Below are 27,729 nucleotides of genomic sequence, written 5' to 3' on the forward strand. Positions count from 1 at the left end.
ACCGACCTTGGAACAAAGAAGAGAAAGAGGTGTCTTGTTGACCATCTACAGAATTATGAGAAGTGTGGAAATTCTTGACAGAGATGACTTACTAAATTGGGATAAGAGAAACCCAAGAGGGCATGGAAGGAAACTCAAAAAGGACAGTTATAGGAGAGACCTGAAAAAGCAGCTTTCCCCACAGAGTGATGGATTATATGGAACATACTAGACGAAACAATAGTGTGTGCAAAAACAATACAAAAAATCAAGATCAATTTAGATTTGGCGAGATACAGAGACGGGACAACGAGCTTAGCTCCTCTTCTCGTAAGATACAACTAGGTACATAAATACAGACACATGTACACACGGCGGCGACTGTCGGAAGACCTTTGCATTTGGAAGTCTTCGTCCTTAAAGCTTCTGAAGAAGGCCGTGATGAGGAACTCGCTGAGTTCAGCAAGGTCATCGACGCCCCTAAGAAGGAGGAAGAGGAGGAGGAGGAGGAAGAAGAGGGGATGTAGAAAAAAGGCAAAACCTGTTGGATCAGCAGAAGTGGAAGGTTTGACGAGTCTCAAAGAAGCCCCAGTTCGAATCCCACTCGAAGGATGGGTGGGGGTTTGGAGTACGATCCCCCCCCCTCCCCCTCCCCCTCTTTTGTCCTCAGGGCGGGATTTTGGAATGCTATGGCTCCATAGCACACTGACTTCAACAAACAGTATTGTGTCCTGGAAAAGATGTTTGATGAAACACACACATACACATCGTGGCGCAGTGGTTAGAACTCCCGGCTGCCACTACGGCGGTCCGGGTTTGAATCCCGCTGCGAATTATTACTCCAGCTCTCGTGGGCGGGGAATTGGGGGTTGTACGTATAAGGTCACACCATTACCTATAGATTGGTAATGTATGAGCTCTGAGCTCTTTTCCGGGAGGGAAATAACTGTCGATCACGAGTCCAACACGTGACCCAAGACCATGGTAAATCTCACATACACAGGTAGTTATGTTAGTTACCAGCGAAGCTAAGATGAACGGACGTGGTGAATTGGGTATCGCTCTCGACTCGCAATTGCAAGAACCCTGGCTCGATTCCCAACGTCTGACAGTAACCGCCACCTGCCCAGGGATATCTTGAGCTACAGCGAAGAGTCTCGTGGTGTGAGCATATCGCTTGAAAGCGATCTATTCAATGAAAGAATATCAGGAAAAGACTCAAGTTATACATTAACTTGGCCCACTAACCCGCTGAACGGCTTCTGAAATATCTCAACCTTGTGCGAGTTGAGAGAGAGAGAGAGAGAGAGAGAGAGAGAGAGAGAGTGAGAGTGAGAATGAGTTTGGACAAAGTGAAAGAACGGTTATCAAAATATTTTATACTGTTGTCTGCACGGACGAGAATATCGCTGAGATACCCATCCTTTTCGAGTTGTCAGGCTTCTTGTTAAGTTAGATCAAGTTAGTTTAGATGAAATTATTTTAGGTTAGGACAGGACAGATCGCCAAATGTTAACCGATATTTACACAGGCCTATGGTACTGATCGAAAGTGTGTTTACATTAAGAGGGCGATGTTGATCGATCATGACGTATTGCTTACATAACGAAGGGGCGATTGATCGATTATGACATTTTGTTTACATTGTGGAAATGTTAATGCAGTCTTGACCGACAAATCTTTATTGATGATTAACTTGGTATACTTTTCGCAACAGCGATTTCCTGGCACTTAGGGCATTGGTGCCAAGCACTTGCTATATATGTGCTCGAAGTGCCCAAGGGTAGGAGAGCCTTGGCGGGCGAGCTGATGATGTGGAAGGGAGAGTATGAGGTTTCCAAGGGTAGTCTGTTGAGAAAGAACGAAATTTCTTGGCAAGGATGGATTAAGGTGTGTGTGTGTGAGCATATGCTTGCCTAATGTTAATAAATGGAAATAACTGTTATTCATGATAGTCTATAACTTTATTTTTCCTCCAGTTATGCTTAGTCTTGAATTCTCACATGGAATTGCCAATTGGCTTGGGATATGTTAACTTCTATTTTCTTTTTCTAAGAAATAATTTATCGATTTGGAAAGCTGTATATCTTGATGTTTTTTGGCACATCTTTTCATTTTGTTTTCATAGTTTAAGTATAATGCATAAAACACAAATCAGAGGAGGAAACAAGGTCGGGATTAAGTATTTTCCTAGTTTTCTGATTAAGCATTGCTATATCTAATTGTAATTTGTATTTATCTAGTCCTGGTTCTATGAGTTGTATGTAATGCAAATATTGAACTTAAACTCAATGACAGCTGTTCTTGATACTGCTAGTTATGTATAAATGAATCACTTGTACAACTTTACCATGGTGGGAACCCATACTGTATCCATGATGTATGAAGCATACAAATATATAATTGAATGCTGATTATGAAATATATTTCTTTATTCAGTAGTTCTTCCATGGTAAACTTTTGGAAACAAAATTGCATTTAAGTGACAACAAAATATATTTGTCGCTTATATATGATGAATCAGGTTGGAAATCTACTACAGAAACTTTGTACAAAGGCTTGAAATCATGATCAAGATGTGATTTCCGATCAGGAACTGTGCAGGTTATCACATGTCGTAATTAGACACACACACTAATTTTCTGAATTCCCCCTGCACCATATGATCACAGCATATAAAAACCTATCTTCAGAATCCCTGATAAGTGTGATATTATATCACAGTATATGTGCCAAATTTATTATATTCATCAGACTGATGTTCTTACCCTCATATCTGTTGAAATAAAATGGGTACATATATATATTTATGTATATATGTACACACACACACACACACACTTCAGCGAATGGACGGCTTGGATGACGTTCTGAAGAAAACTGAAGTCTGTGGATCCCAACGCAAAGAGAAGTGCCTATTGTATTTACAGGGTGGGGGGAAATTGCTTGTGGGGTAGTAGGAAAGTAGGGAAAGAGGAAAAGGAGAGGGATTACTGAGGGAAATGGAAGGAAATGAAGAAGGAGTAGACTTGGCCCAGGCAGACAGGCGAAAGGTAAACAAACGGCCCCCCGACGACGATGAAATGTCTAATAAAAATGTAAAGATTAGAAGTATAGATAAGAGCAATACAGTAGAAAGTGATGAGAATATTTTCCAGGGATTTAAAGAGGGTGGGGGGGACACAACCCCCCCACCCCCCACCCCGACTGACAAGACTAGAAGAGAAGGTCGATAAGATGATCGAGGACTTGGAGCGTAGGTTCGGTCATGTTAACAATATTATACGGAGAGTTGAAAAATTGGAAGAACTAGAGAAGGCGAACAAAAACTTAACTAAGGAAATTGAAGAATTAAAAAAACAGTTAAAAGAAGTAAAAGATGAGAATAAAGTCTTAAAGGAGAATAATAAGGAGAACAAGGAGGGTTGGAAAAAAATTCAAGAAAATAGCAAAGTTGCATTCACTGACATAATCAGACAGCAAATGAATGAACAAACTGAAAACTCAGTTATTAAAGTGATGAGACAGAAGGAGAATATAGTAAGAGACTTAGCAGACAAAAAGAAATGTATAATTATATTAGGAATGGAAGAGAAACATAACCCAGATAGAACCACAAGAATCAAAGAGGAAAATGAAAAAGTAAGAAATTTACTAGAATTAGTTCAGGAAGATGAACCAGAAATAATGAAACAAATCGAAGAGAAATTCAGGCTAGGGAAATATAGTACAGACAAGACCAGACCAATTAAGATTAAATTCAGGTCACAAACTACGGCTGAGAATATCTTATCCAAAACAGGGAAACTAGCAACAAGTGAACAATATAAAAAGGTATGGATAAAAAGGGAAATGAATAAAGAGGAAAGAGAGGAAGAAAAACAGAAAAGAATTGAAGCAAAGGAAAAAAACGAGATAAGAACGGAGTCAGAAAAAGAGAGATTCTATTGGAGAGTAGTGAATATGAAACTAAAGAAAGTCGACATACAAGAGAAAAACAAAAGGGAAACAGAGAACACAATGGAAGTGGCAGAAAACTAAGAGTGTCTTACACAAATATAGATGGATTAATAACAGGATTGAATGAGCTGAATGATTATTTGAAAGAAAAAGAACCAGACATAATGGGAATTGTAGAAACAAAATTAAAAGGTCCACTACCACCCAACAGTGTAGGACATGATGCATATAATTATTGGATTAGAAACAGAGTGAAAAAGGAAGGGGGTGGAGTTATGTTCCTGACTAAGAAGGATATAAACGTGAAGTGTGTCACATATGGAAAGAATACAGTAGAGATGATAATGATGGAAGTAGAAGACAGAGATAAGAAGAACAGAAAGTTTGTGATAAATTATGTGCCCCCAAAAACAGCCTCATGGGAAGAGAGTGAACATAAAAGTATGTTAGAGGACACAAAGATAACATTAAACAAGATAATGGAAGAGGGAGGAAAAATAGTTATGATGGGCGACTTTAATTGCAAAGAAATCTGCTGGGAAGAAATGACAGTAAAGGGTGGAGACGGCTCATGGGGAAACGCTCTACTTGAGATGGTTACTGACCATACAATGACACAATGGATACAGGAGAACACTAGGTATAGAAATGAAGAAGAGCCATCGAGACTAGACCTAGTAATTACATCCGAACCTAGAATAGTGGACAAAATTGAATATAAAACACCAATAAGTAAAAGTGACCACATATTGATTGAACTGGAACTTAATGAAGAAAAATATATGAAAAAAAGAACAATATAGAAAAGGAAGAATGATGTATGAAAAAACAAACTTTGATAAAATAAGAGAATTCTTTCAAAAGGAAAACTGGGAAGAAATATACAAAGAAGAAACAAGAGTAGAAGAAAAATGGAATATTTTGACAAAAATTTACAAAAAAGGAGTGGAAAAGTATGTCCCAAGACAAAAACAAGAAAAAGAATATGTAAAATGCTGGTACAACAAAAGCTGTAGGGAGTTAAAAGACAAAAGAGACAAAGCCTGGACCAGATGGAAAAAAGACAGAAGACCTGAAAAATGGAAAATATATACCTGTTATAGAAATGAATATGTACAAATGTGCAGAAAGGAAAAGAGAAAATATGAAAAAGATATCATAGAAAAGTGTAAAGATCAACCAAAACTATTCTACAGATTTGTAAACAATAAACTGAAAAACAAACAAGACTTGGAGAAATTAAGACAGGAGGGAGTTGAATACACTGAGGAAATGGAAATGGCGGAAATTATGAACAAACATTTTAAATCAGTGTTTACAAGGGAGAACATACAACCTGAAGAGAATGAATGGAAAGAGAAAGTCCCCCCTATGGAAGAAATAGAAGTAACAAAGAATGAAATATTAACACATTTGAGTAATCTTGATGTCAGAAAATCGCATGGACCAGATGAAATAGCAAACTGGATACTGAAAGAATGCAGGAATGAACTGGCAGACAAAATACATAGCATACTAAATAGTTCCTTGAAAGAAGGAAAAGTTCCAGAAGATTGGAAAAAAGCAAATATAGTACCTATATATAAAGGAGGAAATAAAGAAGAACCTACCAACTATAGACCAGTCTCTCTAACAAGTACAATAGCAAATATTTGTGAGAGAATTATCAAAAGTAGATGGGTAAAATATTTAGAAAAAAACAAAGTGTTAAATCCAAGGCAATTTGGATTCAGACAAGGACGATCATGCGTCACCAATTTAATATGTTTCTATTCAAGGCTAATAGATATAATACAAGAAAGAGATGGATGGGCGGACTGTGCATTTTTAGATCTAAAGAAAGCTTTTGACAAAGTACCACATAAGAAGTTGCTTAAGAAATTAGAAACTGAAGGAGGAATACAGGGCAAACTACTAAATTGGATGGAGGACTTTTTGCAAGAAAGAAAAATGAGAGTAGTGATAAGAAACCAACACTCAAAATGGGATGAAGTAATAAGCGGTGTTCCGCAGGGAACAGTTCTGGCCCCAATAATGTTTGCTATATATATTAATGATATGGATGAAGGAATAGAAAGCTATATGAGCTTCTTTGCAGATGATGCAAAACTACTGAAAAGAGTGAAAACTGAAGAAGATTGTGAATCACTACAGAGAGATCTAAATAAGGTACAAGAATGGAGTAGGAAGTGGGAGATGGAGTTCAATACAAAAAAAGTGTAGTATAATGGAATTTGGAAAAAGCAAAAACAGAATAACAGGATCATATAATTTGGGAGAAGAAGGAATAAAAAAAGTAGAAAATGAGAAGGACCTGGGAGTCATTGTTATGAATAATATGTCACCTGAGAAACATATAAATAAGATTTTTGGAGAAACTTATAATTTAATAAGAACAATCAAAGTGGCATTTACATACCTGGATGAAGAAATGGTGAGGAAAATCCTAATCACCCTGATAAGACCAAGATTAGAATATGCAGCAACAATATGGTCACCAAGTACAAAAAAATGTATAAAAAAACTTGAAAGAATACAAAGAGCAATTACAAAACTGGCACCAACACTCTCAAAACTATCATATGAAGAGAGACTACAAAAACTTGAACTACAGACACTAGAGCAAAGAAGAGAGAGAGGAGATTTGATAGCTATTTACAGAATCATGAAAGGCATAGAAATTACTGATAGAGAGATTCTGATAAAATGGGATGACAGAAATACAAGAGGACACGGAAAGAAAATAAAAAAAGACAGCTATAGAAGAGATTTGAAAAAGAACAGCTTTCCACACAGAGTAATAGACAGTTGGAACAAGTTAGATGAGAAAGTGGTGTGTGCAAAAACAATACATGAATTTAAAAATTGTTTAGATAAAATGAGAAATGAAGACGGGACCCCACGAGCATAGCTCCCCTTCCCGTAAAATACAACTAGGTAAATACAGACAAGATATGGTTCCACCAATAACAGACATGAAATAACAGGTGATACTAACATCTCTCTGAACACCCTAATTTAACACAAGTGGAAAGGGAAGACCCACTTCTTCCAGAATATGTAAGTCTACACAAGATTTCTCAATACACTTCACTGTATACCAGCACCTCACATAGGATGATTTATTCATAATAATCTAAGAGATGAGTCACATTACAGTCTACTTAATTTACACCGAAATTTCTATACTAAATAAATTACATAGTTTAAGGAGAAAACCCAACTCCTCCAACAGGTTAAATTGTGTGGGACTCATGAGCCTAGCATGTTGACCCGAGCTGAGCACCAATGGCATTGCCAAACACACAATCTCATACCCTCTCCATGGAGAACAAGTCTATCCTTAAGCTATGTAATACAAAACATGATTTAAAATGTGTAGTTCCTTATCACCTTCATAACTATATATATACATATATTGGAACCTCAGTTCTTGAACATTGACTTTTTTTTTTTTTTTAATAACTTTTTTGTTCCAGAAGTTGACCTAAATATCAGTTCTTGACCAACCTGAAAAGAAAATGGGGTGAAATTCAGTTTTGTGGAAAATTATCACCCTGATAAAGCTGTATCCAGCAAATCAGTAAACCAGCTTTGGTTCTTAACCAAATCAATCCCAGAACAGTTCTCTAGAATGGATTGTGGTCGAGACCCTAGGTTCTACTGTGTGTGTGCATGATTCACATGGTGTTGGATTGTGTGTTGGACTTGTGATTGACAGCTATTTCCCTCCAGGAAGAGAGCTCAGAGCTCATGACCAATCTGTGGGTAATGCTGTGACCTTACACACACCCCCAACTCTCCGCACATGAGAGTTGGAATAATGACCTGCAGCGCAGTAATACTGAAATTATTTCAGACCTGGGCGGGATTCAAACCTGGACTGCCGTAGTGGCACCCAGCAACTCTACCACTGCATGAGTGTGAGTGTGTGTGTGTATATTATATTTATATTAAATTGTGGGGGGGTCCCTTTTTGTAGGCCCTGGCTCAGTTCCAACATTTGCACTGCAAAAGAATTCTTCCCTTGAGACCCTAAACACATGCTTACTTTGCTTGATGGTCAATCCAGAAATGTATAATCCAGTGACATAGAAACAATCTCACACTAATTCAGCTCAACCAACAGTCCACTGTTTCCTCAAACAAATCTATGAGAGGCCAGAGGACCATTGCCAACAGTTATTATGATTATTGTTGTTCTATCATGTTGTAAAAATAATGGGGTTATAGATGTTCATTGCATTTAAGAAACATCATATTCTCAAACATGTGAGGAGAGAATCTCACTCGATGGGACCAACTGAAAAATCCACCACTTCTGAAGGAATGTTCCACTGGTGTGGTGATTGCAGGTACAGACAAAACATTCTGTGCCAGGTCATACAGAGTTGGATATTTGACCTGAGCTGCACCATCTGGCATCCAAAAGGTCAGTGCATCTTGGCCATGGTGCTCTTTTCTGAGAGAGATAACCAGCTGATCTCTAGGTGTCTCATTTTCTCCACTCTTGGAGACATCTTATGGATTTGTATTTGGCTATGAGTCTGGCATCTTTAGCTGGAATACCTTCTTTGCTATCTATATTCATCCCTGCAGCAGCCAGTGTTTGCTCATTGTTGTGGTCTGGAGAGATGCTCTCTGGCTCAGCAATGACCAGCTCTGCAATAGAAATGTAATTCATAAACCAGATTTGCAATGACCAACTCAGCAATAAAGACAAGCTATAAACCAAACTTATATGTAAACACAATAACTTTCACTGATATTGTGATCTTAATATACTGTACATACATACACAAAGACCAGGGACCAAGGATGGGTCCTTGCACAAATTGGTCCTACAAGATGGAAATTAAAGAGTGTCATCTCTCTTCTACCAATCTTTCAAAAGTGATCAATATCCTCACCTCTATCTAGGGGGCAGATGGTTTCTAGATCAAATCCAAAATTTCTCATCTCCATCTCTATTTCGTCCATCTTTTCACACAAGAAGAACTGACAATTAATGACTACTCCCCAGCTAATATTACAAGTGACCTAGAAACAGTCCCATACTAATATAATGCAGACATCATTCCAGAGTTTCTTCCCAGAGAAATCTATAGAGGAGATCTGAGGACCATTACCATCGACTGGAACTACAGGTGTCTAGTCAGTGAAAAATGAGGCAAGAATTTATTTGATTACAAAGGTCTCAATCCCTGTTATAAAAGGGTCAGTGAGTCAGTAGCATATTTCTGCCTTGATTCTTTGTGGAAGAAAAGGAAGAGAAAATTAAGGGGGGGGGGACCCCCACAGACCAAAACCACACATCATTCATACATGTTAGAGTTTATTATCTTTTTTTAATCCTCACAGAAAAATATCAATATGTTCCATGTATCATAGAAGACAACTAATTGGGATGAATTGCAGGGAATAAGGATCCTATTCTATTTTTCTCCTGTGGAGATGAAAGATATACAGTAATAGGGTTTGGGACAAGAACTCCAACCACTACTCTAGTAAATGGGCCTTGCAGTATGAAATTAGATACTATTCAAGCATCCGTACATGATGGATACAATATGAACTTGTTATATTTACTTTTCTGGGCAACCAGGTCTGTGAAGTTGATACATACTTTGTCACAGCTACAAGTGATTGATTTGGTTTGCCATCTTCATGTAGTTTAAGTGGAGAGGAGTGAAAGGAATGCAGGTGATGGGAGTGAGGATTTTCCTTTCCTATGCTTGGCTACCTCCCTTGTAAGGGGGAAAGAGCCTTTGGTATATGTATGTTTGGCTACTTTGCTTTATAAATAACATCTGTTTTGGGGAAAAAGAAAAAAAGAATTTAAACCTGCAGCCTCAGTTGCTGGCAGCAGTACTTAAATCCTCCCATAGATCTCTCTGGGCAGAAAATTAGGATTGTTGTCCGTGCTGTATTAGTGTGGAACAACTTTATGTAACCAGCTTATAGTAGTAAGAGGAAGGGACCAGTTGCTGGTTGTCAGCTCTCCGTATGTGAAAAGGTGGAGGAAAAGAAGTTGATAAAGAGAAATTCTAGGCCTGATCCAAAAACCAATTGTCAGCTCCTCAGGGGTTACCATGATATGTTTGAATATTTCTGACTGTTATTTTGTAGTCTCAGTTTTGGGGTACAGCTGTAGGGTTATTAATATATATGAGCACTTTGTTGCTGAGTTCTGGCTTTGGGGTATGGAGGTTGTGCGTGAATAGATTAAATAGTGTTGGTGATTGTATTGCTCCTAGGGTGACTTGCACAGTCTTTTGGATTTCGATAGATGGTTATTCTGGACTACCCTGCATTTTCTGACAGTTTATTTACCATTTCTTGTCATTATTTTGTATTTCTGTTTCTATGATCCCATTTAATATGGAACAAGTCCTTCACTCCCTCTGCTTGTCATAGAAAGGAAAATACACTCACCTCTCTTTGAATAAAGTACTTGTGTACAAGAGGGTGGAAATTATTGTGACCTTGATAATTGCCTGGCCAGCACATTTCATATCATTTAATCCATCTTCAATGACAAGCTGAAATGTGTGGGCAAAGCATGAGAGTCTCTGTTGTGGGTTTGTCATCAGAGCAAAATCTGCATGCATGGCATCGTCCTCATCCAACTCCTCCCAGAGTGTTTCAATTTGTTCTTCCTCCCCGATGACCATGGCGTCATAATTTTTCTCTACTGAAGGGAACTTCACTGAAAATGCTTTGTGCATATCTGCTGCACAATCAGTGATAATATAGTCAATCTTAAGAGGGAAAGGAACAATACACAACATTGAAATATCTTACAGCTTGGGCCAACCAGCATCTATATGTATATTAAATGGTTTCGTCCCTCTTACAGTATGTGACTAAAACAGATTGCAAGCATTTATTACTTGATTTATTTTTTGTCTAATCATGTTACCCGCAAAGTGAGATAGCTTGGCATGGGAGAGGAACATTTCTCACCTCTTTCAGTTGCATCACACGTGTTTCATATTTTCTTTAAACTGTATGGAGACTGAACCATGTCACTTGAAGGTGGACGCCGTAGCCGCCAACCCATAGCCGCTGTCGCCAGTGCAACCGCAGCCATCGCCGCTACAACAGCAGCCACCGCCGCTGCCGCCACTACAGCCGCAGCCACCGCCACTACAGCCACCGCCACTGCAGTCGCAGCCACCGCAGCTGCAACCGCAGCCATCGCCGCTGCCGCCACTGCAACCGCAGCCTCAGACGCTGCCGCCACTACAGCCACAACCACCACTACAGCCGCAACCACCACTACAGCCGCAGCCACCGCCGCTGCCGCCAGTGCAGCCACCGCCACTGCAGCCGCAGGCACCGCCGATGCCACCAGTGCAGCCGCTGACGCCACTACAACTATAGCCACTACCGCTGCCGTCACTGGAGCCACATGCAAGTGACTATGCTTTCGTCAGGCGGGACTCCAGACGAACCCCTCTCCAACGCCCGTACGATGAACCCTTCAGTGTCATCAGCAGATCGGCGAAACACTTCCTCATCAACCGAGATGCCAAGTCAAATCGCATCTCCATCGACAGGCTCAAACCAGCTTACCTTCCCCTTTCTTCCCCTACCAACCCTTCCCACCTCATCACCCAAACCCACAGCGCCAGGCTCAGTCAGGATCCTCGCCAGACACCGACCACGCCTACGGTACGCCGCACCCGTCTCCTTCACCGGGGCCAATCCTGCATCCCACCACAAGTGTTCCCCCTAGCCCCCAATAACCTAATTTCCCCCCGAACTCACTCTCCCCTTCACTGCAACCATTCTCACCTAACCGTATATCTCCACAGCTCCATGCTCAGCCAAGCTCCCCTCGCCAACACAGCGACCACGCCTACAGCACGTTGCCGCCGCCTTCTCCATCATCCAGGCCGTCCTCCCCAGGGATGCCATCTGACGGCACAATCACCCGTTCCGGTCGGGTGATTAAAAAGCCGGCCCGATTCTGCCACATCACTCGCGTCTCGCCCTACCCTCAGCGGTGCTCGCATCCAAAGAAGAGGGGGAGTATTGTAGTGACGCGGCGCTGGTCAAAACCAGACTAACCGTCACACAACTCGAGCTAGACCTATATACTCGCCGAAGTTAGCAAGACGTCTCGGCCATCTCCAGCCAACAGCCAATCAGAAACTCGGGAAAGCTCTCCGGGGACCTTGCTGAGCCGCCAGCCTCCTTTAAAAGGACGGCGTCTTGCCGAGACAACCAAATATACGAGCTTAACTAAGCTAACTTAACCGAGCAAGTGGGTCTGCCCCACATCTATCATAACTCTAACTTCCTTCCATTTCATTCTTTCCTTACACTAACTCTCCAAATCCCCCCCCCCCCCCCAAATCTTACCTATCTTGCCCTGTACTACTACTACTACTAGACAACCAGTTCTCTCCAGCAAGTCGCCTCGGGCACAACATCTCCAAGCTTCAAGTGACCTTCCATCTACGAGCCCTCGTCCTTGACCTCCGAGCCTAGTATTTATTAAATCTTGTTTGCCTTAGTGTTATTGTGAGTTTCATTTCCCTGGCTTGTCCGAACCTAACCACAGCACAGGAATGAACTTAGTAATATTATTCAAGTGGTAGAAAGCGTTTATCAGGTCTGACGGAAGATTTTGAAAGTACGTCATAACGACATACGGAGGTGATGAAGGTGGTTCTTCTAAACTCGCAGAATTCTGGAGACGATGACTATAATTTTTATGTACCCAGCTTTGTGCATCTTTTTCGTATTCCTCGTGATCTTGGTAAAATGGATAATGCGTCAACTTGTAGATATGCACAACTAACACCACAGTCGGACGAAAGAAACTTGCATAAGGAAAACTATATATTTCGATTGCTAACTGCAACCCTCTTCAGTAATACTACATGGCTCACCAGTGAGTCGTAGATATACCATCCACCTTCGGAGCTGCGAGAGCGAGCATAAAATTCGAATACAGCGGAATCAAAATTACTTTTCAATTATGCAACGTGATACTCTTCTAAGATTATGCACACGTTTAACATTATCACTCTTGCCAAACTGCAGGAAATACTCAGCGAAGGACGATAATGTATACATTAGGGAAGATGTTAGTATACTGTTGAGGTAATGAGAACGAGGAGCGTAAACTAAACCGTTCCAGAGTATTGAAAATGCTTTAAACAAGAGAAACGTCGAACTAATAAAGGTCGCGAAGTAATTTAGACTTTATTCTATTATACGTATATATATATATATTATATATATATATATATATATATATATATATATATATATATTATATATATATTATATATATATATATTATATATATATATATATTATATATATATATATATATATTCAAAGTACACATTAGCACTTTCACAAAATGTTATCTGGGTAGCATTTCATGATAACCGGAAATTGAAAAATCTAATGTGACATGTGGACAACTAGATACAAGTCCAAATTAATGGCCTCGACCCGAAGTCCGGTCGGGTGGGTAACACCCCCGCAGGACCACGAAAAAATAAACAATAAAAATAACGAGTATCATATACCAGATGGCACAAGATCGAGTCCGAGTCCAATTCATCATATTCGGAAGCTGAAGCCAAAGCCAAGGACGATTGAATTCTGCCACAAACTGGCATCGAGGCCTCTAGTGTCAAAAGAACAAGCAAAGCAAATACAAAACTATTTATAAAACAGGAAATACTAAGGTGAATGCGACAGCAGACACAGATATATAGCCGGAGAAAATGGGAAACATTTTTACATTTCATAGAAAACGACAACGAAAGCCAGAGGCGATCTCGAACGAGTTATGGACGACAGAAAACTGTTGTACTGAAGCAAACAAATTTGCAGTAAACAAAATATATATTTCAACTCCCTCACTATGGAGGAGGGGTTTTGCCAAAGTATTAGGTAAAATAGTCGAGTTACAGGATAATGTTTTTATCATTATTAAATTCACAGCTAAGCCACAGCAAATTCAGTTCACTGATGTCCCGTGCGAAGGAACCCATAGTTTCTATAATGGCACAGATCAGAAAAATGAAATATATCCAATGAAAAAATAACTAATCTAGATAGTGTGGTTCAACAAAAAGCGAATTCAAATCTATGGATGATATTTGGGGAGAGGATTCTACGAATGTAATTCCTTTATATTAGGTGAACGCATAGGAACAAGTGATCATTAGGGGCCCGGAAGGCCAGTCGTCATTTGTATAATTCTATATAAGCTACGATACCTTCTCTAATTTATGGCTAGGCCAGGTTGTTGTGCCTTTAACACACACACACACACATATATATATATATTATATATATATATATATATATATATATATATATATATCAGCGGTGGCGCCAGGAATTTTTAGTTGGGGAGGCTAAGCAAATTTTGTGGGGGGGCTAATAGTAATATGATAATACACATATATTATCCTCATTTCAGAAGGGGAGGGGGTTAATGGTTGGGCTAGCACTGATGGCTGACAAATCTTTAGCCCTGGCAATTAAAAAATCCACTTAATAAAATTATTTCAACGAGTGTTTTAAATTTTCAATTTGCTCATTTCAGTTGGGGGGGTGGCCACTTTTTTGGGGGTGCTAAAGCCCCCCCCCCGCCCCCTGATATATATATATTCGTAATTATTCGTATACATATATGTTTATGTATTAATTCAATAGTTAGTTTTGTATGTAATAATTTATTCATATTTACATGTCCAGTACTTTTACTATCTCTGTATTGTCATTGTTCTCTTTGCAACCTCGGAAAGGAGAGAAATGAGAGAGGAGACAGAGAGAGAAAACAAAGGGGAGGGGTGTTCAATAGCGCTTTTATTATATATATTTTATTTATAATTATATTTTTTATTTTCCTTTTTTTATTTATCATTATTATATTTTTCCGCATCCGACCTAGTTATGGACCAAAAGGTCTCCTGTCGGCATGCTCCTTTGTAATCCTTCTACGTTACCCTGGTCCGAAGGGGTGCACTGTAGGGAATAAAAACGATACTGGCATGCAGTACTGGATGTGCGATGTATTTGCTAGAAAAAATAAATACAAATAGAATATACAATACGCTGCATAGGAACTAGGCATTATTAGTTACTAATAATAATTATCATTAACATTTCGAAATAACTTCTTCTGTAAATTGCTATTCTAGTGTGACATTCTAAACACGCTTGCTAGACGTGACAGGATATTATTCCCTGGCACAGGTGCTGCACGTAAAAAAAAAAAAAAAAAAAAAAAAAAAAAAAAAAAAAAAAAAAAAAAAAAAAAAAAAAAAAAAAAAAAAAAAAAAAAAAAAAAAAAATCCAAGCACTTGGGGCCAAGGTTGCATTCTGGCCATTGTAGGGAGTTTCATTACAAATTAATGCCACAAAACTAATCTAGAATTACATACAAGGCGCCTAACTTCAGCCAAAGCCGCACCCTTTGCCCGAGATATTAGGACAGTCACAGGTATCAATTTTAGCCCTTCGCTGCTGTACAATGGGGGGGGGGGCGAATAAAATCACCTGGCGACAGGCAGAATGAAGAAATAGTACCACCGGTCACGTAAGAAGTTTATGTTCATTTCATTTAACGTGTATAAAGCTTTAAAAAGCTTAAACCACGCATGATCAGGTAAGATGAAGGTTGACTAGAAAAAAATAAGTCTGGCACCCAAGGTAGCCTATGTGTTTTTTTTTTTTTTTTTTTGACTGAATAAAATAATCTGTCAAACAGACCAAATGATGTGAGGCATTAAGAAAAATCACTTTCCCGCTACTTCCGGCTGCCAGAAAAACTATTTTAATTTCCTCTGTGCCACGTCTCTCAAAGGGGTATCACACTGGGCTATTTTTCCTCCGACATCCTACCTCCATTTGGATAACTAGAATATGACTTCGCTTACAGACATCTTGACTTCTGGCAAGAACATTTCAACAGCAACATTCATCCAGGTTTACAATCTATTAGTTCATCATTCAGCTTTGCTATATATGACGGAAATGTTATTATTGGGAAATTTGAAAAAAGAAAGAAAAGAAAAAAACGAAACATTGTAACCGAAGCCGTTTTGATTTAAACGAACACTCAACAGTCGGCGCTGGTGGAAACCCAGTGTGATAAACCTTTCAGGAGGAAAGTGGGACGCAAAAGTGCATTTGATATATTTCCCGTGACTATAAATCTGTTTCTGTTACATTCGGGTTGTTGTTGTTGATCTGAACGGAATTGCGATGGAGCGTCCCCAGCTCAGCCTCGAGAAGAATATCGTTGATGAATTTCTCTGCGAAAAGTCTCTGTTCCTTTTTAACAAACTTGAGCTTCAAGGCCCAGTACTTCGCTGTTACCTCCTCCGTGTCTACATTAGGCAAGGCACCACCACGCGGGTCGTTGGCGTATGGAAACTGTCCCGGTCTCTTCCTCTTTAGCATGGGTCCTCCTCCTCCTCCTGACGAAGGTACGTGAGGAGGAAGAGGGAGAGGAGGAGCGGGAGGAGGAGAGTGGTGCTGGGGCATTACGACGTTCGAAATGGAGAACATGGAGTCTGACAGGTCTTTGGCGTCGTCCTCGACTTTGATCTCGCCTTCCACCGTCAAGACTTCCTCGGGACCATAACCGTCGTCTCCGCTGGTTCGGTCGTCGTCTCTGCAGTCCTCTTCCTGAAAAAAAAAAAAAAAATAATAATAATAATAATAAAATAATAATAATAGACAAATAAATAATAATTACATAATAACAAATAAATAATAAAATAATAATATAAATAAAATTAATCAATCAAAAAATGAAAATATATTTAAAGTCTTTACAACGATAATTATAATAAAAATCTATCTATATGTCAAGGGCTTCTTCATTCTTATAAGGAAGGTGACCAAGTTAAAAGGCACCTATCCACTCCCATCCATCACCCTTGTTTCCCTCTTAGCTCCTCATGGATGAAGGGTGATTCCTGTCTCTCGCTCAATGCATGAGCCGGAAGCAATGCAGCAAGGCACAGTACATCCACAGTGGGGCAGCTTCATTTACACACGGCGACCACTTTCCCCTGTCCATGCGGAAAAAAGAAATGGAGAGAAATCCTTTTGGGCTGCGTCAAAATATCACCCACACACAACCATCATCTGCCTTCTCCCTCCCTTACTCAACAGGCATTCCCCTCTTGCCCAAAGCTCCTTTCAGCCCCTCCATCCATCTCATCCTCGGTCGTCCCCTCAAATTCACTCCATCCACCTCTGCTTTCCACGACTCTTTTGGTAATCTTTCTTCACTCATTCCATGTGTCCAAACCATCTAAGTAATCTTTCATAGGCCACCCCCACTCTCCTCCTCATCCCCTTCATTTCTCACTCTACCCAACCTAGTAACCCCAATCATATTTCTCAGACACTTCATCTCAAACCCATTTAAGCTTCTTTTTGGCTCTCAACTTCTAAGTCTCCGTCCCATACAGTCTGGCAAGCACGATCACGCTTTCATATAATCTTCTTTTGGTATCCATTCATAGATATGTCTCATGACACCTTTTAATCCCCCCATGACATTTACTTGCTTCTCTCAGTCCACAATTCACCTCCACCACCACTCCTCACAAGAAAGCGAAACTGTCAAATGCGATTCGACTTGCGCCAAACGTTATGACGTCATATTTTCTTCTCCGAAAATAGTCGACATTTCCCCCAAAATTTTTCGTGCGTTACCCGTTCTCACTTTTATCTATTAGTTAACTTTTACTGGGGTAGTCTAGGGTTGTTTACAGAGGTATTCAAATAATACTTTCAAGTCCTAATAAAATCACCTGATGGCAGTGAAAATGAACTGAAAAGTACTACCCGTTACGGAAGCGAGTTTATATGTTATTTCGAACCTATTTCTGGTCCGTTTGGAACCTCACAGATCAGAGGCTCATCTTAAGCCAAAACAAAATATTTCAAGGTGACAGGGATTTAGAGAAAAATCCTTCTCATATATCACAAAAACACAAACACAACATACAACACGAATTCAGTATTATTGTACACAAGCATCTACATTAATCTACTCCAATATTGCTTACAATACGTCGCTATAAAATACAGCATGAGTAATTACAATAATAATAATAATGATAATAATAATAATAATAATGGTAACAATAATAATTATTATAAAAATTATAATACTAGATTTACTACAGTCTTGGCGATCACGTGTTGGACACGTAATCGACAGCTATTACCCTCCCAGATGAGAGGTCAGAGGTCATATATGGCCCAATCTATGGATATGCTGTGACCTCGCACAAACCAAACTTCCTGTCCACCAGAGTCGGAGTACCGGCTCCCAATGCAGCGATGCTGAAATATTCAGCTCTGAGCGGGACTCGACCTCGGACCGTTGAATTAGCGGGTAACGGGGGTGGATGGGTGGAGAGCGGACAGGGCTGATTAAAGAATAGTAGGATGGTTTTGGCATATGAAAAGAATGTGTAAAAAAAAAAAAAAAAATGAAAACAGAAGTGGATGGAGTGCTTTGATATACATGAAGAATGTCTGTCGAGCAAGGAAGGAAGAGAGGGGAAAGATAGTCACGAATGGAGAGTGTATGACATAGGCTAAAGGGGTTTCTTCTTTTCTTTTTTATATCTCGTATGGCGGGAAACAGGAATGCTCTTTCACCCGCAAGAAGAAACAACGGATGTATGTTTCGGCTTGGCAATCCCTCATACACGTGGGAAAATTATTTATGGTATATGTGTGTATGTAGTAATATTGTAACTATAGGGATGCTTCAGTACGGCACAAGCCCTTGTAAATATAATCGAGTTTTTATCTTACATTTCCTATCTGTCAATAATAATGCTCGCGTTATGGTAACACCATGCATGACTGTGCCTGACTGGCTGCTAAACTCGCATGTCCAGGGCATCAGCCAATCAAATGCAAAAAGAACGAAGGTGTTGCCATAAGGCAAGGTTTATTATTGGCCGAGTTGCCAGGACGGACAATATACAAAGAATATTAGTGAAAAATAATATACATCTTTTCATATATATATAAGAAAAAACAACGTTTTTCGTTGTTGTTTACTATATATTATAGAAAATATATTCCGGACAGTAATATTATATTTTTTATAAAGGTACGGCTGCAACAACGACGACAATAATAGTATCGTTTTGTATAACATGCATCGGGTAACTGGAAACAACTAGAGCGTTGGGGCGACTGTCGATCAATACTTATAACTATTGATTCGACGCCCTCACAGTTCTGCGACTATTCTCTAATATGGTACCGTCATCTTTCATGAATACTAGTCATTATGTGTTGGGTAATGTCGCTAGTCTATTTTATTCACACGCGCGCGCACATATATTTGATATATATATATATATATATATATATATATATATATATATATATATATATATATATATATATATATATATATATTAGAATGGACTGATGCTTTACACTGTAACCCTCCATCGGAGAAAATACAGAGATTATAATGAGATATCCGTATATTCGACCACTGTGTTCCTCTTCATCTGCTGAAATATGCGTTTGTCTACACTTCTCTTTTCTCTAATGGCGGTTTAATCTATCATATATATATATATATATATATATATATATATATATATATATATATATATACATATATATATATATATATATATATATATATATATATATATATATATATATATTACATAGATAATTCTATGTATGCCCAAAACTATCCGTAATGAACAGTATCGAATATTGCGATGAAATATATTTAGCAAATGAATGTTTTGAAGAAACAATATGAATATTTAGTAAATATCATACAAGTTTTACTAGAAACATACATTTATACATGGTGCATATTGACATATAAGACCTATTGTGGCGTAGGTGTTATGTATATACATACATATACCATTTCCACCCATTCCATCCCCACATACTCCCATCCACCCAACTCCCTCCCTCTTATCTTGGTTCCTCCTGGATGACGGGTCATCCCTGCATCTCGCCCACTGCCCTGGGTCAGAAGCAGCGTCGCAAGACACAACACATCCACAGCAAGGCCGCTTCATTAAATCGGCGACCCACCCATCCCTCTCCGTCCCCTCATGCAGAAAGAGAGGACGGGGAGAAATCCCTTCGGGCTGAGTCAATTTATTTTTCACACATACTACCTCACCCCCACCCACTTCCCCTCATGCATTACAGCATCATCCATTCACCCCTATCTTCTGTCCTTCCTAAACAGTCATTCCCCTCAGTGGCGGCGCCAGGGGGGGGGGGCTTGAGGGGGCTTTAGCCCCTCCCCAACTGAAATGAGCAAATTGAAAATTTAAAACACTCATTGAAATTATTTTATTAAGTGGAATTTTTAATTGCCAGGGCTAAAGATTTGTCAGCCATCAGTGCTAGCCCTACCATTAACCCCCTCCCCTTCTGAAATGAGGATAATATGTGTATTATCATATTACTATTAGCCCCCCAAAAAAATTTGCTCAGCCCCCCCTTAGCCTCCCCAACTAAAAATTCCTGGCGCCGCCGCTGATTCCCCTCTTTCCCAATGCCCCTTTTACCTCATCCATCCATCTCATCCTTGGTCACCACATCATGTTCACTCCTTCCACACCTCTTGTACTAATCTTTCTTCACTCATTCTTTCCACGTGTCCAAACCATCCCAGTACTCTTTCATCAACCCTATCTCCCAACTCCCTTTCCACCCCCGTTCTCCTCACCTCCTCGTTTCTCACTCTATCCAGCCTAGTAACCCCTTTCATACTTCTCAGGCATCTCATCTCAAACACATTCAAACTCCTTTCGTGTGCTCCATGTTTCTGCCCCATACAGTGGTTATCAAAAGTCGGAGATATTTCGAAGTGGTTATTTTTTTTTCCCTCTACCAACAATTGCGTATCGTCTTAAATGATCTATTTACAGATTATCATGTCCCAATTTGTCTAAATTTGGGCCGAAGATTTTCGCTGATGGCAGCTTGCAAATCAGAAGTTAAAAATTTTGTGCTTGTATATATGCCATGTTATATGAATAAAAAAAAATAGAGAAAATATACAACTCAACAAATATTACTGAATGTCTGTCTTTTATTGTTATACTTTATCGGCTATGAAATTGGGTACAGAATCACATATCGGTGAAATACAGCCGATACACCACACTCAAATCATCACAACATGCAAATATTCAACCATCTAATTCATATAGGCCTACTTGATTTTCTTCACTCCATACTAGTTGAATGTCCTCATCCTTAGGGAATTCATACAAAATAACTACTCATTACAGTGGAAATGCCTCCGATTTTCAGTACCTACTCATCAAGTGTATTATCTTATATACACTTATTTAATTTGTAATTACTATCTAGCATGCTTTGCTAAAACAAACGAAAAGATGCTAAGATGCCTTATCCCAACAAAATGAATTGTGAACTACTGAACTAAATGGGTGTTTATTTTACATAGTCCACAAAAAATTAAAACTAACATGGATGTAATATTAACACGAGTTGGTTAACTTACATGTTCTCCCATGACAAATGATGAAAAATTTCTGCAATGCATGTTTTCGCTGCCAAGAAAACTTAATTCTTTGAAAGTCCAGCCTGTCGGTTCATACACCTGACCCATCATTTTAAAATCGTTGATCTTTTTAACTTCTTTTCTATAATTTGTTCTCAGTGAATTTATCTTCTTTTTAACATCTTCGCGAACGGCATCGGGCTTTACTTCTCTTAAAATAGATAGTAGTTCATCGTAAGCTGCAGTTTTCTTTCCCTTGTTCAAATAATCCTCTGATGTAACATCCCATAGCATTGGGAAATCTCTATATGCACGAATGAAGCGTACAAACACATCCTGCTTACCGTACGCCATGGCGCCTATCGCAATACTGGGGATTGGGGAATAAATTGTCAATATTACCCCCCAACCCGGTCAATACTTATTGACGTTAAGAATATTCTTGTATTCCTCGGGTTAGATTTTACTTGTATTGCATTTTTCCAGTAATACCAGTATTATTAAATGATCAATATTATTGTCAATATCTAAGATATATAGGAAACTTATTTCTTTACCAAATCAATTCCAAACAACAAACAAACGAACGCACGCACACTACGCTTTATCAAAAAGTTGCTAGATAGATCTGCAATGATATATTGCGTAATTTTGGTGGGTGAGACACATTGTGAAATTGGTTTATTATTTTTCTTGATATTCGCATCTATTGTTTGGAGTTATCATGATTATCCCATGTAATACAATATGGATATACGAGATTAGCGTAAAGTTGCTAAGACAGTAGGATATTTGTCCAGACTTCCAATTTACAGGATTAATATAAAAATACTGTAGGTCAACACAAAGTTCTTTGATGTGTGCAGCATATCGAAATGAGAAGAGGTCGAAGTTTGCTCCATTTAAATATACAATCATGAAGAATATTAGCAAAGTAAGAATTTATGCATTAAGCATTTGAATAGATATATAAGCTTACCCCAGATTACTCTGAAGCGTTTAATCGAAACCGCATTAAAATAATTAGAATGATAATCGTGTGGAAGGGATGAGTAACTAAAGGTAAGGGTCATTTTAAAACGATAAGCGGCAAAACATGGGGCCATCATATGAAACCTTAGAAAAACTGTTCTGGTGAAATATAATCTAACATTGCCAATTTCTAGTAGGTACATTGGGTCATAACTAAACATAAATCTATTGTCACTTGTGTTGAAATAGCCAACAATTTCACATTATCCAGTCAGGTCGGGACTTTTCATTCCATTCTGGCTGCTGCAAAAATGAATTTATTAGCTCTATGGCAACCATGTTGATCATAAAGGACGAGTCTAATCAAGGATATTAAGGACAATATTTCATTGTTTACCAGTAAAGTTGTGTACAATTTGTGTTCACGATGTAGATCATGACCAGAAGGGAGTTGGGCAACAGACTATGGTCCTGTTCAGTGTTCATTACTATTTGAACACGAAGCGATAAAATCAGCATTTCTTAAAATTTAAAGCTCTTTAATCCAAGCAAATAGCATTGTCCTTGATTCAAACACCTTGAAATTAATTGTAAGTTGTCCAAATTTGATAAACTAATGCCATATTTTCGCAAATTATTTGAAAAATTACTATTTTCAAATTAACTGAGAAATGAAAGTTACTAGTAGTTGGAAATAAATGATATTGCCTTTACCAGATTAACATCCTGAAGTAGTAATTTGCTGTGGAGGGTGATTATTGACTTTTTGTGGACATTGGCAGACCATTATATTTATTTGTATATTAATGTTGTAGTACTTAATCCTATTTTGATTATAACATTCTTCTGGCTTATGGTAAACCAGTGCATACAACTATATAATGCTTTTAGTAGTTAGTACCAATGATTTTATTTTTTTCATTATGGAGGCACCAAGTTTTATTCAGGTATGTACAACCCTTTCTATAGTGAAGTTGGGCTGGCATGGGGGAGAAGTATTAGTGATAATGTTATAATGACCATATGGCCATTGTCAAGCATTCTTGGCCAGCTGTGTGCGATAAGAAAGGTGCCAAAGTCTATCAACAGTATCCCTAACTTATTCTTTTGTTTCAGTTGTCTTCAAATGTGTGCGACATCCATGCTAGCAAAGCCATTGATTGAATATGCACCTGAATGGCCATTGTGGAGAGGACACTTTGGATGATCTTCAGTATTAGCAGGACAAAAATCTTTAAGATCAGTATGCTCCTCAGTAGGTCAATGATTTGCTCTTTTTATTCAATATAATATACTACATCAAGTGGGCTCTGGATTAAGATTTATCTAAGGTCAAGTGGGAAGGCTGGGATAAGTTAGGTTAGATGAGTTACATTCTTATTATGAAGTAATGTCAAGGAATTGAATGTATTAGGGACTGTTTTTATTATCATTTGACCACTTAATGCAGGGGTGTGCAACCTTTTTTCCCAAAGGGCCACTAGTCACTACTCTGTTGGTATGGAGGGCCACATAACCTTACTATTTCTTGTTATTTACTACGATCGAAGACATATTATGTGAGATTATATAGATAAGTAATTTGTTACTGATTTTATTTAAATTGGGATCACAAAAATAAGAATTATCCGAAATAAATGTATTTTCCTTACTATAAATGAGCAAATGAAAGGCTACCATACCTTATTATAATGTACAAACATAAATAATTACTTGATATTGGTTAACTGGGATCATTATTATAAGAATGATCAAACACAGACATTTTCCTGACCATTAATTAGCAAATGAAAGGCTACACTCTCTCTGACGGCTGCATTATAGCTTATTTATTTTTAGGAGAAAGGGCCGCAATGAAAGCCTTTGAGGGCCGCAGGTTGCACAGGGCTGACTTAATGGAAGAGACCTATGGCCACCAAACTAGCCCATGAGTCACTTGAGGAAGAAATATTTTGTTGGTGTTGGGGCAGTGGACGATGAGGAGGCCATTGTCTTCTGTATGATGGTTGCATCTGGGGCAGTTTGGTTCTGTGGTCAGGTCTATTCTTTCTTGGTACTGTCTTAGTGCTACATGAAACCTGGAATGGTGGGTGAATCTTGCTTCCTGTGGGAGGTATTTTTCTGTAGGGGTGGTCCATCTTGAAGAGTTTGTTTAGTTACCTAATCGAGCTTACCTAATCAAGAAACAGTGAGGAAATAAGAAGTAAACTTCTTGTCATCATCCCCACCTTTGGAACTTGTTAGCCAGTTATTGGATCAATCTTACATGTCTGTCATAACAAGTTTTAAAAGAGGCTAATGAGGGTGCGGTCACTACACTCTCTAGGAGTGCATTCCAAAAGTATACCACTCTTTGCAAACCAGTTTCCTTTCAAATTCGTTCTTCAGTGTGTGTGTGTGTTTAGACAACTTAAGTGATGTGGGTATGGGTGTGTTACATATTACAGATGGTGCACTGTTGTATGTGTAATTATTTAATGTTCATATATTTTTTTCTTTCTTAATGTTCTACTGGTTGTTTATAGATCTATAAACAATTCATAAGAACCACTGTAGAATATACTTCTACAGCATGAATCCCAGCAATCAGCAAATCAAACACAAATTACAAACACTGCAGATATACTGTAACCACCACTATAATACATCCACATGCAGAAACCAAAATCCTTCTATGAAAATGACAGGAACACAATTCTGCACCAGAATCCTTGACAAGACATAACCTTCACATTACACCTCTCAAGCAACACAAACAGAATGGGAAAAAAAACAAAACAAAACAGCAGGATACTGTTCAAATATCTTCTTCAACCTGCCATTCAAACCACATAAAACATCCACACAGAATCATATTCACATCCAGATAACTAAGCAAACCCATCAAGAAGAAAGACCACCAAATTCAATACTACAACAACAACCCCCAGATATAAGTCCCACAAAGAAAACTCACACACCAGACAAAAACCATACTACCTTACTTGTGTTCAGTTCACCATTGTCATAAGAGAGCACCAACCCAGAACAAACCTGGCCACAGATTCAAACTGCCCCAGATGCAACAACCACACAGAAGGCACCAAGCACCTCATACTACACTGCGCCACACTGACTATCCCAAGACAACAGTCTCTTTCCTAAATGATTCATGGTCCCACCTGGAGGCTGTTCCTGGTTTCCTGGAGGCCACAGGTCTTTTGCAAGAGACCACAGCCAATGAATTGATTGGTTGATATGGCTCTAGCATAGAACTGTGTGGCTACCTATCAATCAATCAGTGAATCTGTTGCTCCTGGTCTCTCTTGTAGAAGATCTGCAGTCTCCAAGAAACTGGTAACAGTCACATAGGGAAGAGATATTGTGTTGTTGTCTGTGGGTGTGGGTCATTGTAGTGTGAGGTGTTCTTTGTCCTCTGTGTGGTGGTTGTATCTGTGGTCAAGCCTATTCTGTGTTGATATCTATCATTTTCATGTAATATCCTAAGGGGAGAATTTTTGTTTCTGGTTCCAGACATCTTATTAGGGTGGATTTGGTGCATTCTGTTATTAATCTCAATATTTTATTATGTATAGTTTGTAAAGTGTCTTGTTTGTTTTGCTGATTGAGGAGAATTTTGGTTTCCTGTTGGTATGCTCCTCCTTTGTAATCCTTTGTTATTATCCTCAATATCTTATTTTATAGAGTGTCTTGTGCTGTCCTATGATTTTAGTATTTTCAACCATATTAGGCCTAGTAAGTGTAGTGTTGTGGCAAGATTCTGTGTATGTCTTTGATGTTCCATTCTGTAAATGTAGGTTGATTCTTCTTGTAAGCTTAGGGCAAACACAAGACACAAGAAGACTGCAGATCCTTGAAGCTCTCCTAGTTCAGGAGAGAATGCCTTCAATGAATCACCAAACACAAGAATTCATGGTTATCCCATCTGCACAGAGAGATGTTTTCTCTATGAGGAACCCAACACAACTGATGACATCACCACTCCAGGCTCCTGACACTGATACTTCTAATTGGCTGAACTGTTTCCCTCTTATTTCTAATTATTGCAATTGATATCCATTCCCCCTTTTTGCATATAAGACCCTGTATTCTGACTCTTCTCCTGAGTTTGATTATGTCCCTCAGATAAGTGATAGTGACCTTACATATAGAAGCCAAATTATTATTAATCTTCTAGCTTCTGCTCATCCTCTTAATGCTAGAAGACTAATAAGAACTTTGGAAAACCTTTTGAAAAGCTGAATAACTGAGAATGCTGTCATTTTCAATTCTATGTGCACATATATATATATATATATATATATATATATATATATATATATATATATACAGTATATATATAATTTATATTATATATATATATGTATGCTGACATTTTCTATTCTATGTGCACATATATATATATATATATATATATATATATATATATATATATACAGTATATATATAATGTATATTATATATATATATGTATAGTGGGTAGGAGACACAGATGAACATAAAAACATACATATACCAAAGGGTTTTTCCCCCTACATGGGGGGTAGCCAAAAAGAAAAAGGCATAGAAACCACTCCCACCCATTTCCTATATATTCCACTCCCCTCCACCCTCCTCCCTCCACTTATAACATTGGACATTAGTAAAGCTTTTGATGCTATCCCCCGCCACAACCTAACAAATAAAATATATAACACAGACATGCACAATAACACCAAAAGATGGCTGGCCAATTATCTGGCAGGCAGTAATGCTCATGTGTCATATAAAGGCCAATCATCGCACATCAGAAACATTAAGAACGGAGTACCACAGGGCTCAGTTCTATCCCCCACATTATTTAATCTATACATGCATGACTTACCCACACCAGACACCTCAGAAATACAAATCTCTTCCTACGCAGATGACATAACAATCACATGCACACATCGTAACACAGACAAAGCTGCAGAAATAATCCAGCCTTACCTTGACACACTCAACACATGGTTCATCACAAACAGACTCGAAATAGCTCCAACCAAATCTACAGCAACACTTCTCACCAACTGGACAAAAGAACACAAATACATACCTCATCTCTACATCAGCAACACTCTAATACCACACACAAACACACCAAAAATTCTTGGTGTAACATACGATACATCCATGTCTTTCAAACAACACCTCACAAACATAAAAAACAAATGCACACCTAGACTTAATGCACTTAAGTCAATCACTGGAACAACATTTGGACAAAACAAAGAAACTAATATAAC

At 38.6% G+C, this 27,729-nt stretch overlaps 3 protein-coding genes across 6 annotated transcripts in view; 2 read left to right on the plus strand and 1 right to left on the minus strand.

Moving 5' to 3' along the window:
* The window catches only part of LOC143037369 (uncharacterized), a 19,896-nt gene extending 7,517 nt beyond the window's left edge, over window positions 1-12,379 (plus strand). Inside the window, exon 3 of the mRNA XM_076205507.1 lies at window positions 10,978-12,379. Within this exon, the coding sequence (XP_076061622.1) occupies window positions 10,978-11,363 (386 nt within the window). The 3' untranslated portion in view covers window positions 11,364-12,379. The remainder of the gene's footprint in view (window positions 1-10,977) is intronic.
* A 2,379-nt stretch (window positions 12,380-14,758) lies between these two features.
* On the minus strand, window positions 14,759-21,844 carry LOC143037247 (uncharacterized). The gene is made up of 2 exons (XM_076205374.1): window positions 21,491-21,844; window positions 14,759-16,614 (listed from the first exon to the last, which is right to left on the minus strand). The coding sequence occupies exons 1-2, from the start codon at window positions 21,842-21,844 to the stop codon at window positions 16,132-16,134; spliced, it is 837 nt and encodes a 278-aa protein (XP_076061489.1). The 3' UTR covers window positions 14,759-16,131.
* Window positions 21,845-22,287: 443 nt separating this feature from the next.
* Window positions 22,288-27,729, plus strand: part of LOC143037521 (putative serine hydrolase) — a 106,358-nt gene continuing 100,916 nt past the window's right edge. Inside the window, exons 1-2 of one of the 4 annotated variants that reach the window (XM_076205889.1) lie at window positions 22,288-22,424; window positions 23,579-23,717. The gene's annotated coding sequence lies outside the window, so the exon portion shown is untranslated. Of the gene's footprint in view, window positions 22,425-22,574; window positions 22,656-22,854; window positions 23,053-23,252; window positions 23,410-23,578; window positions 23,718-27,729 lie in introns of those variants that run through there. The other 3 variants (XM_076205892.1, XM_076205890.1, XM_076205891.1) reach the window with 3 other exon arrangements.

This window comes from Oratosquilla oratoria, chromosome 22 (assembly GCF_046742065.1).
Source record: "Oratosquilla oratoria isolate Oo_2021 chromosome 22, ASM4674206v1, whole genome shotgun sequence".
NCBI lineage: Eukaryota > Metazoa > Arthropoda > Malacostraca > Stomatopoda > Squillidae > Oratosquilla > Oratosquilla oratoria.

Coding starts and splice junctions, on each gene's coding strand:
- LOC143037247 (XM_076205374.1), bottom strand. CDS start 21,844: ATGGCGTACGGTAAGCAGGATGTGTTTGTACGCTTCATTCGTGCATAT. Junction 16,615..21,490: donor CATTTGTCATGGGAGAACAT/GTAAGTTAACCA, acceptor TTTTTTTTTCAG/GAAGAGGACTGCAGAGACGA.